The sequence below is a fragment of the Tasmannia lanceolata genome, unplaced genomic scaffold (genome assembly GCF_043159265.1).
Source record: "Tasmannia lanceolata isolate RefF3 unplaced genomic scaffold, GAP_Taslan_0.1 ptg000036l, whole genome shotgun sequence".
In the NCBI taxonomy this organism is placed as follows: Eukaryota; Viridiplantae; Streptophyta; class Magnoliopsida; order Canellales; family Winteraceae; genus Tasmannia; species Tasmannia lanceolata.
Genome location: NW_027518713.1, coordinates 4,316,874 through 4,332,752, shown reverse-complemented (window position 1 = coordinate 4,332,752; position 15,879 = coordinate 4,316,874). Strand labels below are relative to the sequence as shown.

Sequence of the window (15,879 nt, the reverse complement as noted above, 5' to 3'; positions counted from 1 at the left end):
ATCTTGATGCCTTAGATCTAAACCCTAGTTTCATTCTTGTAGCTCAAAATCTAATAGATCTGATTTTTCTGGTCAATTTGACCAATCCGAGAGAATCTCATTTTCTAAAAGCAGAGGGAGAGAGATTTGAGAGGGTTTAGAGAAGAAGAATTTGAGAAAAACTAAAAAGAAGAAAGAAATATCTAGAAAAGTAAAGAGAAAGATAGTCGTCTTCTCCTGAGAATCTCACCTAAATCCGGTAGCCATACTTCAAACCTTATCATCATCTACACCGTTCTAGATCTGAAGATCACAAGTAATTCTTGCAACTTGTCGTGCTAGGCTGAATACGAAGACAAGGTAAGTCATTTTATTCCTCTTTCTAGTTTCTTCATTTTGTTCCTTTCATTGCTTAAATTCTAGATTCCTTGTTATTTCCTAAAATTTCATATTTTATTTCTATTTCTCTTTTCATTAATTTCCTTGAGCTTTTCATGATTTCTGCTGTTTCTAATGTTGATATCCTCACTCTCCCTTCGTTTGATTTTTATTTTATTTTTCTCCTTTGATTTTTTTTTTTTTATATATATGATGATTTGTGTAGAATTATCAAGACATTGTTGTACAAGGACATGTTTATGTCATTTAGACAACCTAAGGAATTTGTTTATGATAGGATCTGTGATTTCCCTTTCATAATGAAGATTTTAAATGATGTTGTTCTTTAAGGTTTAAACCAAAATGCAAAAGTTTTATATTGTGGGTGTGATCCAAATCATTTGCTTTATCATTACAGAGTTATGAGAGAATTTTGTCTTAAAATTATTCATGATGCCCTAGTAGACATGAGCTATTGGCTGCTTTTGATCAAGTATATTCAAAATTTGTATTTTACATTGTGTTAGTTTATAAAGAATACTACTTGTTCATTTATTTACTTTAGCTTAATAGAAGCTTTTATTCAGGTTTAATTAGTTACACTAGTTTAACTTGTCTTTTCTTTTGGTCTACATATTTCACAAGGGTTATTTAAATTTTGCCAATTTGTACAACACTAAAGGATAAAATACGCCATGAAATGGTTTTTCATGAAGTTACCTAACAAATCTCATTTCCATCCTTTTTGCTGGAATTCTTTTACCATTCGGTATTCATTAGAATGAATTCTTCTTTGTCTTTTGAAACTCAAATTGTCCTCCTCTAAGGCAAAATTTACGAGCAAGTAAAAACAAAAATATGACAAATGAGAGCCTGTCTTTACATTTGGTAGAGAATTCTAGCAAAGTCTTAATAATTGCATTTCGATTGTAAATCCTTGAATTGTCATGTTTTGATGTCATAGAAACTGAATTTTTTTGGATGCCTATCTGTATGTGTATGGGATGAAGAAATACACTTATATTTCTATTCCAATTTTTCTAAATTATCTGCATTGACATGTTTTAATACTTGCATGAGCTGATCCTTCAATCCCTAAATTGCACGTAGAACCTTAAATTAGTATGGTATAGAAAGAGCTCATTGAAGGTGTTAGTTTATAAGAAAAGATTTTTAATTTGATTCATATTTGGATCTATATGAAGTTTATTTGTTCTATTTTCTGTGGATACATGTGAAGAAACATTAGTATGATCATTTTAAATGTCCTCAAGCCTGTATAATTTGTTTGGGAGTCATTTTATCTGGCTTATTTTTGGTTAGTATACATGGAATAGTTCCAGAACATCTACACTTTAATATGCATAGGGCTCATTTCATACATATTAAGGGACTTTAGCTTTAGTGTGACGTTTGTAGTAAACTATTTTCCTCTTAGTTGATATATGAGAAATGATATGCTGTTTTGTTCCTTCCCTAATAAAACTGTGATGAATTCTTGATAATCATATGGGAAATATATGATAAATTTGAGATGGCTGTAGTAAGATTATCTCTTGGTTAATTTGTAATGTTAATTCAAACAAACCTATTTAACTGCATGGCTTTACTTTATTTCTTTCTTTCTTTCATTGAATTCTCTGATTTCTTGGGGATTGTAATAGTCTTTAGAGCAGTTATTTGTTTCACATTTATAAAAACTAGAGGAATTGCACATGGGGTAATGTTGTTGTAGTACTAACCCAAATATTTTAAGTTTGCTTTATGTCATTTTATTATGCCAGTATAAATGGGAGTGATGTCTGAATGTGCAGAGATTGTATGAGCCGGATTTCCTTGATTTTGGCATTTGGTTGGAATTGTGTAGTTGTAGTTGATACTCTTGTAGGGTGTCTTATTAGCTGTAATTTGTAGAGATATGTAACAATTTTTATTTTTATTTTGCATTACAACTAGAATTTGTATGTCTAAAAATGCATAGATGCTGTCCATGTTGCTACCCCAGGTTTGCATCCAATCCTGCCCTGTTTTAGCGTAGATGCTGCCCCTGTTTGAGCCCAGCTTTTAGCCCCAAATCTGTCCCATGTTTTAGACCTGCTACTAACATTTCAGCTCAAAAATCTGTCTTTGTTCAGCGCAGTTCATGCATAAATCTGCCTTGTTTTGGCTCATGTTTGGTCAATTTTCTGTACAGATTTCATCTATAAATCTGTCCTCTGTTTAAGCACAGTTTTCCCCTACTTGAGCCCTTTTTGCTTGAGCACAGTTTTTCACCTCATTGCTACCCCTGTTTCAGGGCAAATTCTGTCCCCAGTTCAGTCCATGTGGCTGCCCAGTTTCGCACATATATTCATCCTTGTTGCAGCCCCTATGTTTAGCATAGATTTAGCCCTGTTGATTTCCCCAGTTTTCAACACAGTGTTTACCCACAAATCAGCTTTTATTGAGCCCAGTTTTCACCCATAGTTAGTCCCTGTTATAATCCCCCCTCAGTCAGTCAAGTTATCCCCTAATTCATCACTCTAGTATATGGCTATTCTCTCATGTAACAGGGCAGCAGCATGGTAAGTATGTTTATGTTTGTTTAGGTGTGCTTGATGTTGTTTAAATTGGATCTTTAGATTGAGCATGTTGTAATTATACATAGAGATGTCTTCGTATCTCTCGTTAATCTCATATGAATATATGTAAATCTATTGGCATAAATTATGGAATCCATGAGAAGTTGCTTCAATAGAAAAATTATCTTGAGAATTTAACTTTAAATCAAGGTTTAATTTGTTGCTTTAAGATCTAGAAGTTTATTATATTCGTTTCTCTTTTATTTAAATGAATTATTTAATTGAAGAAGGAAATCATATGACTACTCTATTCGATGTTATCGATATGAGTACTGTTTGATTTCAAGGCGGGATATAGAAATATTATCATGTGTATATGATATCAGATGATTACTTTGGCATCATCTGATTCCATTGGAGTCCCCTTATTGGGGTTTGTGGTTGGCATTGAAGTGTTTGATATTGTTTTTACTTTATTAGGCTATCCAGCGGCTGGTTTGGACTAATTAATGTTGTTTATCATTTTATGATTGCTATTCTTACAGATTGGGCACTCTTTAGTTGTAAATCATACTTTGCTAATACTTGATTTGTTTTTATAATAATTGAATGGAAATTTGAGATTACCTGGTAGCCTTTTTTTTCTCTCTTTGATAGACTAACACAGTCTTATAGATTTCTGTTAAATTTCTTTAGATATTAGGATCCCCCCTCATCGCCAGGGCGATGAAGGCGCTAGCCCAAGCCTATCCTTAGGGGACTTGCTCAGTCCGAGTAGCATACCCCTCCTTTGTATATAGGAGACTTGCCCAGTCTCATTCTCTTGCTAAACCTCCTCTTTGTGCGTCGTTTGGTTTTGGGAGAACACCCTACTCGGCTTGGCAGCATACCCCTACCCTTATGGGTATTGGGTTGCACATTTGTTGCACCCTAGGGCTAGGCAGCTGTCCGGCCCGGCTGGGTATTTTACCTTTGCCAAATATGCACAGGGTCTCTTATTCCTTTTTACGTCATTTGTGTTTCGGAGACAAGCCTTGTCTCATGTAAAGAGTTTCCCCTTTAGGAGGCTTACCTAGCCTCATATTAGAGTGGCCTCCTCTTTTAGAGTGAGTCTTTGACTCGGTAGTGTTATTAGAGAGTCTCTGACTCATTTATTCCCCCCCTTTAGTGTTAGTTCGGAGTTTCTCCTTTAAAGTTGTTGATTACTTCGCTTTGATTAGAGGCTAACTCAGTCTTATTAGAGCTTTGCTTGCTTGGGATCTTGGATCGTTTTCTCTCTTCTTGGGACGCTATCTTTCTTGTTGTGGTTCGTCTCTTTGAGACGCTAGTTGCTTATTCGGGGTTTCCCCTTTTGCTTTAGGGCTTTGCCCTAGTTTGTGGTTGTTCTTGCGTATTCCCTTTAAGATTGAAAACATTTAAAGGTTCAGAGCATTGGAAAAACTTTAAAATCCAAAAACATTAGTAATTTGAAACTCAAAAATATTTGAAAAAACTCTAAAAATATCAAAAACATTTAAAAAAAAACATTAAAACCTTTAAATCATTTGGAGTGTTTAGTTTTATAGCATATTAGGAGAGTTCGATATTCGAACTACGTTGGCTTGATCCTCTTCCACGAGGTACGTAGTGCAGCTTGGGATCCATATCCCAAGTCCAGCCAAACTTTGTAAATAAATGTTTTACCCATTTTTCTTCAAAACCTTGTTTTCAACAAGATCTTCCTCTAGAGTTAGGACCTTGTCTTAGATGGAGGGTTTTAGAGTTAGGGTTTGTCTTTGATTTGTTGTGTGCTTGTTGTGTGTTTGTATTAGAGTTAGGAGTTTGTCCTAGCTAGGAGCGCCTCCGTCCGGTCAGTTGGCGATTCACATCGCCGACTGATGACTAGGTCTAGGATGTGTTAGTGATCCGATTGTTTTCCTTAGGATGCACAGCCTAGTTACACATAGGTTGTAGGAACCACCTGCATTAGCTTAGGGCTAACTAGCATTTAGTTAGGGCATATAGGGAGTCCTAAAATCTACAATTCACTGGAATTTAAATAATCGTTCAAGAAGCTTTAATAACTAGTCCGGTCTTTTAGATCGAGTCTAAGATAGAGGTCTAGGTGTCTTAGGCATCCTAGCTTAGAATAGGCGAGAAGAACTACGTTGCCTTGATTCTCGTGGAGGCGGGGATACGTAGGCTTCTTTGGATGAACATCAGACCATCCAAAGACTCGGGCTAAATCGTTTAGAGTCTTAGGATTTGTTGTGTTGTGTTATATTGTATATTTTGTTGTGTTTTCTTACTTTCTTGTGCAGACCTATACCTTTAGCTGTAGCATGCATGTGTTCGTCCACCAGAACTTAGACCCCCTTTAGGCATGTCACTCATAACCTAGCTATGCTTAGGCAACACATCTTTCATTTTATTTTATGGGTGTTTATTATCTTTGTCCTCAGGAAATGCATGCTTAGGTAGACGACTCCTGAGGATTGTTCCCATTTCACATGATTTTTGCCCAAAACTCTTCGAGGTTAATAATAAATGGCATAAGAGACCAAGTGTTCGCACTCGGGCGAATTGGAGGCGCTCTTCGGACCTTCTCCATTCGTCATCAGGCACGGACGTTCTGTATCTCTGGTTATCCATTGCAAACAGAGCATTTGTTTTGGTTCCATGGCGTGTCCATGGATGGCGACTCTGAGTTATTTTTAGGTACATCTTGGTTTCGAGCCCTGGGTCCTGATCAGGATGTATCTCATTCGTTTTGTATCGCCACTCATGCTATGCTGCGAGGGTGGCACCTGTTTCGAGAGTTCCTTGGCAGAGCTCTCCTTCACTTTGTGGAGATCCAGAGGGTGTTAGGGACCTGTTCCCTCACCGTCCTCGGATCGGGGTCCACACCATCATAACAATATCCTTGAGATTCTGAAAGGCAGTATTACATTTTTCGGACCATGACCACGGGCGATCTTTCTTCAACAAGTCTATCAAGGGAGCCGCTCGATTTGAGTATCCTGATATGAACCGCCAATAGTAGTTAACAAGCCCGAGGAATGACCGGAGTTCTCCCACCTTGGTTGGAATTTGCCACTCTTGGATGGCACGGACCTTCTCATTGTCCATGCGGATTTCTCCTCCACCCACTTCGTGACCCAAGAACATAATACGCTCCTGAGCAAAAGAGCACTTCTCTAGCTTCACATAGAGTTGGTTGTTTCTGAGTACCCCAAGGACCTTCTTTAAATGGTCGCCGTGCTCTTCGAGAGTGTTGCTATATACTACAATGTCATCGAGGTAGACCACTACAAACTTATCTAGAAACTCATGAAACAAACCATTCATCAAAGTACAAAAGGTTGCAGGGGCATTAGTAAGGCCAAATGGCATCACCAAGAATTCAAAGGCACCATACCTTGTTACACAGGTTGTCTTGGCCTCATCTCCTTCTGCAATTCGCACTTGGTAATAGCCTGATCGCAAATCCAGCTTGGAGAAGTATCTGGCTCCTCCCAGTTGGTCAAACAAGTCGGCAATTAGGGGGATAGGATACTTATTCTTCACAGTCAGCTTGTTGAGGGCCCTGTAGTCAATACACAATCGTAGACTCCCATCATGCTTCTTTTGGAATAGAACTGGGGCACCAAAGGGGGCCTTTGAAGGCCTAAGAAATCCTGCTTCTAGTACCTCGTTGAGTTGTCTCCTAAGCTCTGCTAACTCTGGAGGGGCCATTCTGTAGGGGGCACGGGCTGGGGGTATGCTGCCAGGCTCTAGCTCAATTTTATGGTCCACTGCCCTCCTTGGCGGCAGCTTCTTGGGTAGCTTCTCAGGCATGACATCTTTAAATTCTTCTATAACATCTTTGATGCTCGGGGGAATGAGGATCTCCCCCACCAGTGCCTCTCCCATTTTTAAGGTTGCCACGAAGGTGGGTTCCCCTTTCTTTAAACCCTTCTTCAGCTGAAGGGCCGTTAAGTGTTCGACGTCTTTCCTCTCTTGTCTAGTGGCAGGAATCATACAAGGTGCTTTTTCTCCAAATATGCATAAGGAGTTTAAGTAGGGCATTGGGACAGCTTTGGCTTGGTTCAAGAATTCTATCCCCAAGATGATATGAAAATCATCTAAGGGTACTGCCATGAGATTGGTTGTTCCAGACCATGCCCCAATCTTGATTGGTACACTCCTTGCTTTTCCAGTGACGGGGCGGGCCTCTGAGTTTACTGCCTTCATTTTCCAGTCATCTTTTTCGAGCTTCAACGCCAAACGTTTTGCCTCTTGTTCCGAGACAAAGTTGTGTGTAGCACCTGTATCGATCATAGCTCGAGTCATCTTTCCATTGATGCATGCTTCAATGTACATCAAGCCTTTGGATGGGACTCCTTTAGAAAGAATTTTCTTGGCACCTTGCCCCTTGATAGCACTGCACAGGCTTAGAGCTGTCATCTTTGGTTCCTCCTCATCTTCTTCCTCTTCGCTCTGAGCGTGGGGTGAGGAAGTTGAACCTAGCAAAGCATTGACAGTCCCTTTTTTTGGGCAAAACCGAGTATAATGTGGACCGGTGCATAGGAAGCACGACCCCTGTGATGCAGAAGTTGGTGCCTCATTGTATTGTCTGGACCCCTCTCTGTGATAGGTTCTCCTATCGCCCCCTGAACCCTAGATTCTTCCTCTTGTGCTACTAAAAGACCGACTAGAGGTATTCATGTTGCTGGGAGGCCTGTTGAAGCTGCTAGATGGCTTGTTGTTGAAGTCTTTCTTCCTGTTTGTTGCGTCATCCCCCACATGATCAAATAACTTTTCTGCTTCGATCATTGCCGTGGCAAGGTTCCGAACTCCTCTTCTTCGGAGCTCTGTCTGAGACCAAGGCTTTAGTCCCTCCATAAATTGAAATAGCTTGTCCTCCTCTGACATGCTCTTTATATCAAGCATGAGAGTCGAAAATTTCTTCACATATTCTCGAATCGACCCGGTTTGTTGAAGGCACCGTAGGTTCTTTCGAGCAATAAACTCTACATTCTCAGGCATGAATTGTGCCTTAAGTTCTCGCTTCATGTCTTCCCAACTATCAATAATACATCGTCCCGCTTCAATCTCTTCATAACGGGTTCGCCACCACAATTTGGCATAATCACTGAGGTACATGCTGGCCGTAGTGACTTTGGCCTCCTCATTAAGATGTGTTGCACGGAAAAATTGTTCTATATCGAACAAGAAGTTTTGTAACTCCTTAGCATCACGGGCACTGGCGTAGCATCGTGGTTCAGGCACTCGAACCCTGCTACCCTGTCCATCTCCGTGACCACCTATGCCATTACCGATGGTCCTCATGAGTAAATTCACCTGGCCAGTGAGGGTCTCAACTTGCTTTCGAAGATCCTCCATCGCGGCCTGATTCAACAACTCAGCAAGAGCATGGACTCGCTCTTCTACCTCTTCTATCATGCCCTTGGTCTCCACACCAAGGCCTTCTGTCAATTCGGCAAGATTGAACTGTGGTTGCTCTACCGCTGTCACCCTTTCCTCAACACCAGCAATCCGTTCTCTTGTACTTCGCACCGGTATTGGGTCTTGCTCATCATGGACCTGACTAGACTCCGGAGGAAGTGTTTGGGTAGCATTCTTCTTCGCCATTTCTGAATGTAGGTAGGAACTTCTGCTCTGATACCAGCTGTCACGGACCTTTGGTTTGGGATTGAGGTCGGTGCGGCACTTGCGTTGCCTCACAACAAGCAAGTAAGCCTAGCAAGGTTATGAGAATCAAACCTACAAAACAAACACAAATAGAGTGCTAAGTTTCCAAACACACACAAAGCAATAGGGCACGCAAGTAGGCAAATGGTAAGCTTTATTGATGATTCCAAAACAAGTTACAATAGGATCATGCCAAAAGGTCTACAACTCCTAAGGGTCCCCGATCACCCGTTAACTAGAATGGAATTCTTGCTAGGATATGCACTAGCAATGCACCACTCGATGGCCAACCAAGATCTCAGGGTAAAGAGCTTTAGCTACCAACCCCCTTAACCACCAGTGGCGACCAAAGGTGCTATAAACAACGACTTTTGAAGACGCAACGAGACAAGCACGTTTTGGATTTTAATACCAACCACGTCCTCACTACAACATGTACATAGGCATGAGTCTTACATATTACATTGATAGACCAAGTCACGGGCCATAGGCCATGCGAACAGCGCTGGACGAAATGGCCACGTGACACAAGCCTCTCCTTGTCACTTGCATTTTGGATGAACTCTTCTTCAGAAAATACGGCATTCCGGCTTTCAAAAACAATTTTGTTCGCCAGGGTTGTAAAACCATTAACCCTTCGTTTCCTTAGGATACCCAATAAAGAGACACCTTTTGGTTCGTTTCTCCAACTTATCAGCACTTATCTTTTTAACATGGGTAGGACAACCCCATATCCCCATGTGATTCGATGAGGGTTTTCTGCTCATCCATAAATCATATGGAGTCCTTGGTACTGACTTTGTTGGGACTCTTTTAAGGATACAAAACGTTGTTTCTAAGGCATACCCCCAAAGAAACAGTGACGCTTGGGCAAAACTCATCATAGATCGAATCATATCTAACATAGTTCGATTTCTCATTTCTGACACACCATTCAACTCTAGCGCGGCAGGTGGAGTCCATTGAGACGTTATTCCATGTTCTTTTAAGTAGTCCTTAAACTCATCCGAGAGATACTCTCCTCCCCTATCTGAGCGAAGAGTTTTAATTTTATTATTCAACTGGTTTTCTACTTCATTCATGAACTCTTTAAACTTTTCAAAAGTCTTAGACTTATGTCGCATTAGGTACATGTAACCGTACCTTGAATGGTCATATGTAAAAGTCACGAAGTAGACAAACCCTCCTCTCGCAGGATGAGAAAGAGGTCCACAAACATCTGTATGTATCAATTCCAATACATTTTCGCTTCTTACACTCTTGCTCTTAAAGGGAATTTTAGTCATTTTTGCCTTGGAGACATGGTTCACAAGTTGGAAAAGGCTCCACATGGATAGAATCCAATAGACCATCTTTCACTAACCTTGTAATCCTCTCTTGGCCAATATGAGTATATGACCTAATCAAAGATGCTAAAGGTGTGTTGGAATTACCGTGTCTCTTGCCCTTTTGAGGTTTGGAACATCAACACTTGGAACACTCTCAATATTACTTACATTCTCTTTGGTGTTAATTAGATACAAACCATTTATCAATGCACCTTCCACAATCAAAGAATTTCCCTTTTTAATAAAAACTGATCTTTTATTGAATTCTACCAAATATCCATTAGAAATAAGTTTGGAAACTGAAATCAAATTCCTTCTTATAGAAGGTACATAGAGACATTCTTTTAAATGCAAGTATCACCTAGAATTGTAATCACCCACAGCTTGGACTACAACAGTTGCATCAGTTTACACTTGTAGGCAGAGCTCACCCACAGTCACCCTTCTGCTTATCCTGAACCCATGCAAAACATTGCAGATATGTGAAGTCACACCAGTATCAACACACCAGGAAAAAGCATGACCAATCATATTGGTTTCGGCAACAAACACTTGCAACATACCTTGAGAAGGCTTGTCGCCCTGCTTGCTAGCTAAGTAGTCCTGTAGTTCCGCTTCCAATGTCCAGGCTTGCACAATAGAAGCATGCATCATTGCTTTTGGTTGACTGTTTCTTGAAGGCTTTCTTGTTCTTAACCTCTGGAGCCTTTTTCTTGGAGACTTGGCCTTATCCATTTCTTTTTCCCTTGGCTTTAGGTTTAGAGTTTGAAGGTACATTAATACCTTCTACTAAGAAAGCACTTTTCTTATTTGTTTTTTGTAAATCGTCTGTTGACTAAATTGGTTTAACAACTCAGTTAACGTCATCGATAACTTGTTCATATGATAGGTCATCACAAATTCTTTGAATGACCCAGGGAGGGAAGATAGAACAATGTCAATTTGCGTCTCTGCATCTATGATGTCCCCCAAGATATCAAGTTCATTTAGAAAATCCATCATCTTTAGCATATGGTCCCTGACCGGGGTTCCTTCAATCATCTTAGTAGATACAAGGCCCTTAATCGCAATCAGTCTAGCTGTGCGATTATTCTCTTCAAATAATTCTTTTAAATTCAGCATTATTTCCGCAGCTGTCACCATTCCAATATGTTGTTGCAGCACATTGGACATAGAGCGAAGGATATAACACCTAGCCACTTCATTATCCTCAGTTCAGTTCTGCCTTCTGTCCCTTTCAGCCTGTGGGGCATTGGTAGCAGGCTCTTTAGCTTAATTTGTGGTTAGAACCCAATAAACTTTCACAGCCGTCAGAACCAGTATCAAGTTTCTTTTTCAGTATATGTATTTGGGCCAGTTAACTTATTATCATCTAGGAGTCTAGCTAGTGAGTTGAAAGAAGCCATTAATCTACATGAAATGAGAAAAAAGAAAACATTAGCAACATTAACCATATTAATTTTATGACATATGTCCATCAGATTCGGGTTTTCGATCTACGATGGTCTCACCCATTGTACGTCTCATTCACGGGTCCCTTTACCTCGTGAATCAAGAGAAATCAATGATTCTCCAATGGGTATCAGAAACTTATCCAAAAATAATAAGTGAATTCTTCTAATCCATCATATCTAACATACTTTTTGATTTGCTTTTTGGCTTCCAAGCATCGTGGTATATTTATCCCTTGGGCATCAATACGCTTTGCTTGGTTAAGTTAGACCCATTGCCTGAGAAACTTATGCAAATCTACAAAGGCTTCTGCTTTGGCATGTGACCTTTGCATTTTTACACATGACTCTTATCCTCATGGGAATCTAACGGTTACTCTAATCAAGAAAATAGAGTAGGCTTTTGCTTTGGCATGTGACCTTTCTATTCTCTTAACTAGCCAACCACTAGATGGCTATGGAAGGCCTTGAAGTTCAAGTTCTTTCAACTGGAACTCCAATTAACAAATTAATATTATTAAGAGGGAATTTACATTATGGGAGTATCCAATTATAGCTAGCATGTTTTACATCAGGATCCATAACATGGGACAAAAAGATACATAAAAGCTATATTAAGATGCATCCATCACATGAGCACATTCAACCAAAACATGGAAATAAACCATACACATATCCATAGACTCAATTTGATATCTTGGATTGTAGGAATCCTCCGACTAACTTTATTTAAATAAGGGATCCTCACAACACCATATTATCAAATCGAGGGTGAATTTTGGGAAACTTTGTGTTTTCGTGCTAGCTAAAACACAAAGTTTTGATGCTAGCAAAGGGTTCCCATGGGTTCAATCATTCACCTTTACCTTCTTGTTTTGATGCTAGCAAAGCTAAATTGATTAGTTTTTATGGATTAATGTGTTGTCTTTGAGTGTTGTGTCTTAGACAGGAAAGTCATATGTCATATCGCCATTACACAACTCATCACAACACATGGCTTGAGGATCAACATGCACAATGGACTAAAGAGCTTGCACCTACATTGGAGACATCATCCTTGGAAGATGTTCAAGTCGAAGAGCTCAAGTTGAAGATCCCACAAGTTGCCTAGCAAGTGCCAGTAGAAGCTCGGAGTTGAACAAGCATTGGTAACACCTCATGTACCTCAACATGATTTGAAGAATGGAGGAAGTCACATGACCTGAAGCAAGTTGAAGCGTTCACTCACAAGTCAGAGTTGTCCAAGAAAGTGAGGAGGAGCCAAGCAATCCAAGAAGACTCAAGGGTATACATTTTTAGATTGTATTTGGAGTTCTCTTGTTATTTGTATATGCACTTTCAAAAAGGTTTTCAAATAGTTTTTATAAATAAATTTGACATCTTTAAAAAACCATCCACACTCCCCAAAATATCCTTGAAAACCTTGGACAAAAGCCCAAAGACCATGGCCCAAGTCCCTGAATTTTATTAGTTATGAAATTTGAAGCAGGGCCTGTCGACCGGGGTTCCTCGAAAAACCGCGGTAAGGTGGCTGGAAATCCAGTAGCTACCGGATTTTAGCGGCCCGGTAAACTTGGGATTCCCGGGCGACCGCGGATGTGTTTCTGAAAACTCAGAATCCAGCATGGTTGGGCCGGTTGACCGCCATAGGGCCGGGCGACCACGGATAGGGAACTGGACAAAAATATAAAAGTCCAGGTTGCTCATGCCGGGCGACCGCGCCGGTTTGAAATTTGAAAATAAAAAGAGAGCGCCTGATAGGGTGGGCGACCGCGACGGTATCGAAAAGTAGCGGTTGGGGCTTGCGCAGTTTAACTTTTTCAACTCCGTTTTTTACGGTTTTGCCCTCAAATGGTCATATTTCCTCATAGGCTATTTAAGCCCTATCCTAGACCAACTAATCAACCTTTTTGGAGCATAACTTTCAAATCTCTTTGAACTTACACCTTCAAATCTAAGGTTTTTAGTTTTCCTCTTCATGCTTTGATTTGTGAATCTACATTCAACAAGAGGATCTCCATAGGGTTTTTATTTACATTATCTTTTGGAGAGATTGTAAGCTTCTATTATTGTAATATGCCTATCAAGAGGCTTGCGAGTTCTTCATTTTACTTCTTTATTGTAAAGAGGGTTCTATGCTTCAACCCTATAGAAGAAGAAGCTTGATTGGGGAGAGGGATTTTCGCTTCGGCCTTAAGGAGAAGCTTGATTGTAGAGGGTCTCCGATTCAGCCCGTTAAGAAAGGAGAATCCGGAGCAAAGAGGGTTTGTTCCCTCGGAGGTGGAGAAGGCGTTTGTAACCGAGGGCTCATTGATCCGGCCGGTTAAGAGTGGATGATCGCTTAGTGAAGCTTCAAAAAGGTCTTGAAGAGTGGACGTAGGGCTTAGTCCCGAACCACTATAAAATTATTGTGTACCTTCTATTGTCTCTTCCTCACTCTATCTCTCTCTCCATTGGTGCTTGGTAAATTCTAACCCTCTTGTGAGTTTGCGTTTAATTGAACAAGGGTTAGTAAATACATGATAGTAATATCCAAACCCTAAATTGATTGTCTTACTTATTTAAACAATGGTTAGATTAATTAGTGTTTAATTAATAAATTGATTTTTAATAATCCACCTAATTAAGCCAAAAGTTTTAATTGATCAATTCATGCCCCCTCTTGGGTTGCCACACTTGAATTTCAATTCGAACCATCTGTCGGTCTCCAAGTGAGCGATCTCATCCTCAATTTGTCTTGTACAAATATGAAATAAACTACCCTGGTGTCCTACACTAGCCTAGGTAATTTATATATCATGATAAAATCTCCATGGGAAACCAGTTGTTTGCCCAACTGCTTGGAGGGAGTACAACCATCAAATGAATTTTTAAAAAATACACTGTGGACATTAAGTGGGAAAAATCATGTATGATAAAATTAGTAACATACATATCAGCCCATCCACATAAAAATTAACCGATGCTTTAATTGCACAAGTTGAGGTCCAATATCCCTTTTTGCCTAATATTCACCAACAACGATTATTTTGCACAAATAATGAGTTGATTAATTTTTTATTTAACCAACCAAGGATCTGATATCTTTGAAAACATGTTAGAAAATATTTTTAGCATAAGAGAAATCACCACAAAAAATTTCGTGTGAAACAGATTTCGTTTGGTTGAGAAAATCATAAAACAGTCCTTATCCGGGAACATTGTCCAGGAAGCATGACCTTACGAGCGAATTTGAGTGGGATTTGACCGCTCGGATGAACTTTGAAAGTTCTGATCATCCTGAGATCTACCCAAAACAATGTTTGAAAGATCTACACCTGGGTTATAGACTTTCCTAACTTGTTTGGGTCTCACAGGAAAAACCCGTTTCAATTTTCGTACTGAAAAATCAGCAACTCAGCATTAACTTCAAAAAATCATATCTCTCAATCCGTCAATCAGATTTTGATGACTCTTGATGTGTTGGATTCATATTCGAGTCTACTTTCCAACGATATATAGAAACCATCATAAAAAATCCAGCAAGCAGATCGATTCTGCTGATCTTTACACAAAGGTATCTATGTCTATTAAACATGCAAATAGCTAGGAAGATAGCCGAGATGAACATCCGGACTCACCGCGGGTAACCGATGTTGGAATGGTTTTCACCACAAGGTGAAATCGCTATGCCAACGGAACTAGAAATGGCATAAAACAAAAATTTGCTCATCGATTTCGCCTGCTAACCCAGGCACCTAGAGACTAGATGATTTGATGGTGATTCAAATAAAAATATAAGACATGAAAATACCTTTGTGACTGACTGTAATATCAGCCTCTGCTTGATCTACTCCTCGAACGATGTAGACACCCCAATTTTTCTATGCCTTAATTGATAATATTACAAGAATTATTCGTGTAAAATTCATTAGTTTTACTCAAGAAATGACGAAAAATGACGTTTGATAACTCAAGTGTACTAAATCGTGTGAGAGATCCTCGAACATGATTTTGTACACTTATTGTGGTCAAAACACTAATCCAACTGCACCAATCTTCAATCGGGTCAAAATTAGCTAGGGTTGCTTTTCGGTCGAACATCCGAAAACCTACGAAATTCTGTTTTCGAAAGGACCTTAAATCAAACGCTAAAATAATTGAGAAATTTCCATCGGTTTCCAAGGTTGTTAGGTTAGTACCAAGGACACTAGAATCATGGTTGGGACTCAATTAAAGGCTAGTCCGATCGAATCGGATGTTCATTGCATGGATTGATCAAGGCCACTCAAAAGAGATCAAATCATGGTGGCTTGATCTAAGCCATTCAATTCAAACAAAAAAGGTGTTGTGTGGCAAGCTCATCCAAAGAGCGCCAACCACAAAGCAACACCACCTCCTTGATCGAATCTTCTCCTCAACCACCCAAGATCAACCCTTGGATCATAACCAAATCAATCATAGCCCTATAACCCAACCCTTTTAGCTTATCCCAAAAATCCCTCTCCTAAGCCTATAAAAAGCCACCCT

The 15,879-nt window shown here is 39.7% G+C and overlaps 1 protein-coding gene and 1 pseudogene across 1 annotated transcript; both read right to left on the bottom strand.

The window, feature by feature from the left end:
* LOC143859699 (uncharacterized) overlaps positions 1-10,654 on the bottom strand; it is a 32,723-nt pseudogene extending 22,069 nt beyond the window's left edge.
* A 54-nt stretch (positions 10,655-10,708) lies between these two features.
* LOC143859698 (uncharacterized) lies at positions 10,709-11,092 on the bottom strand. The gene has a single exon (XM_077370349.1). It carries the CDS (start codon positions 11,090-11,092, stop codon positions 10,709-10,711), a length of 384 nt encoding a protein of 127 aa, XP_077226464.1.
* Positions 11,093-15,879: the final 4,787 nt, after the last annotated feature.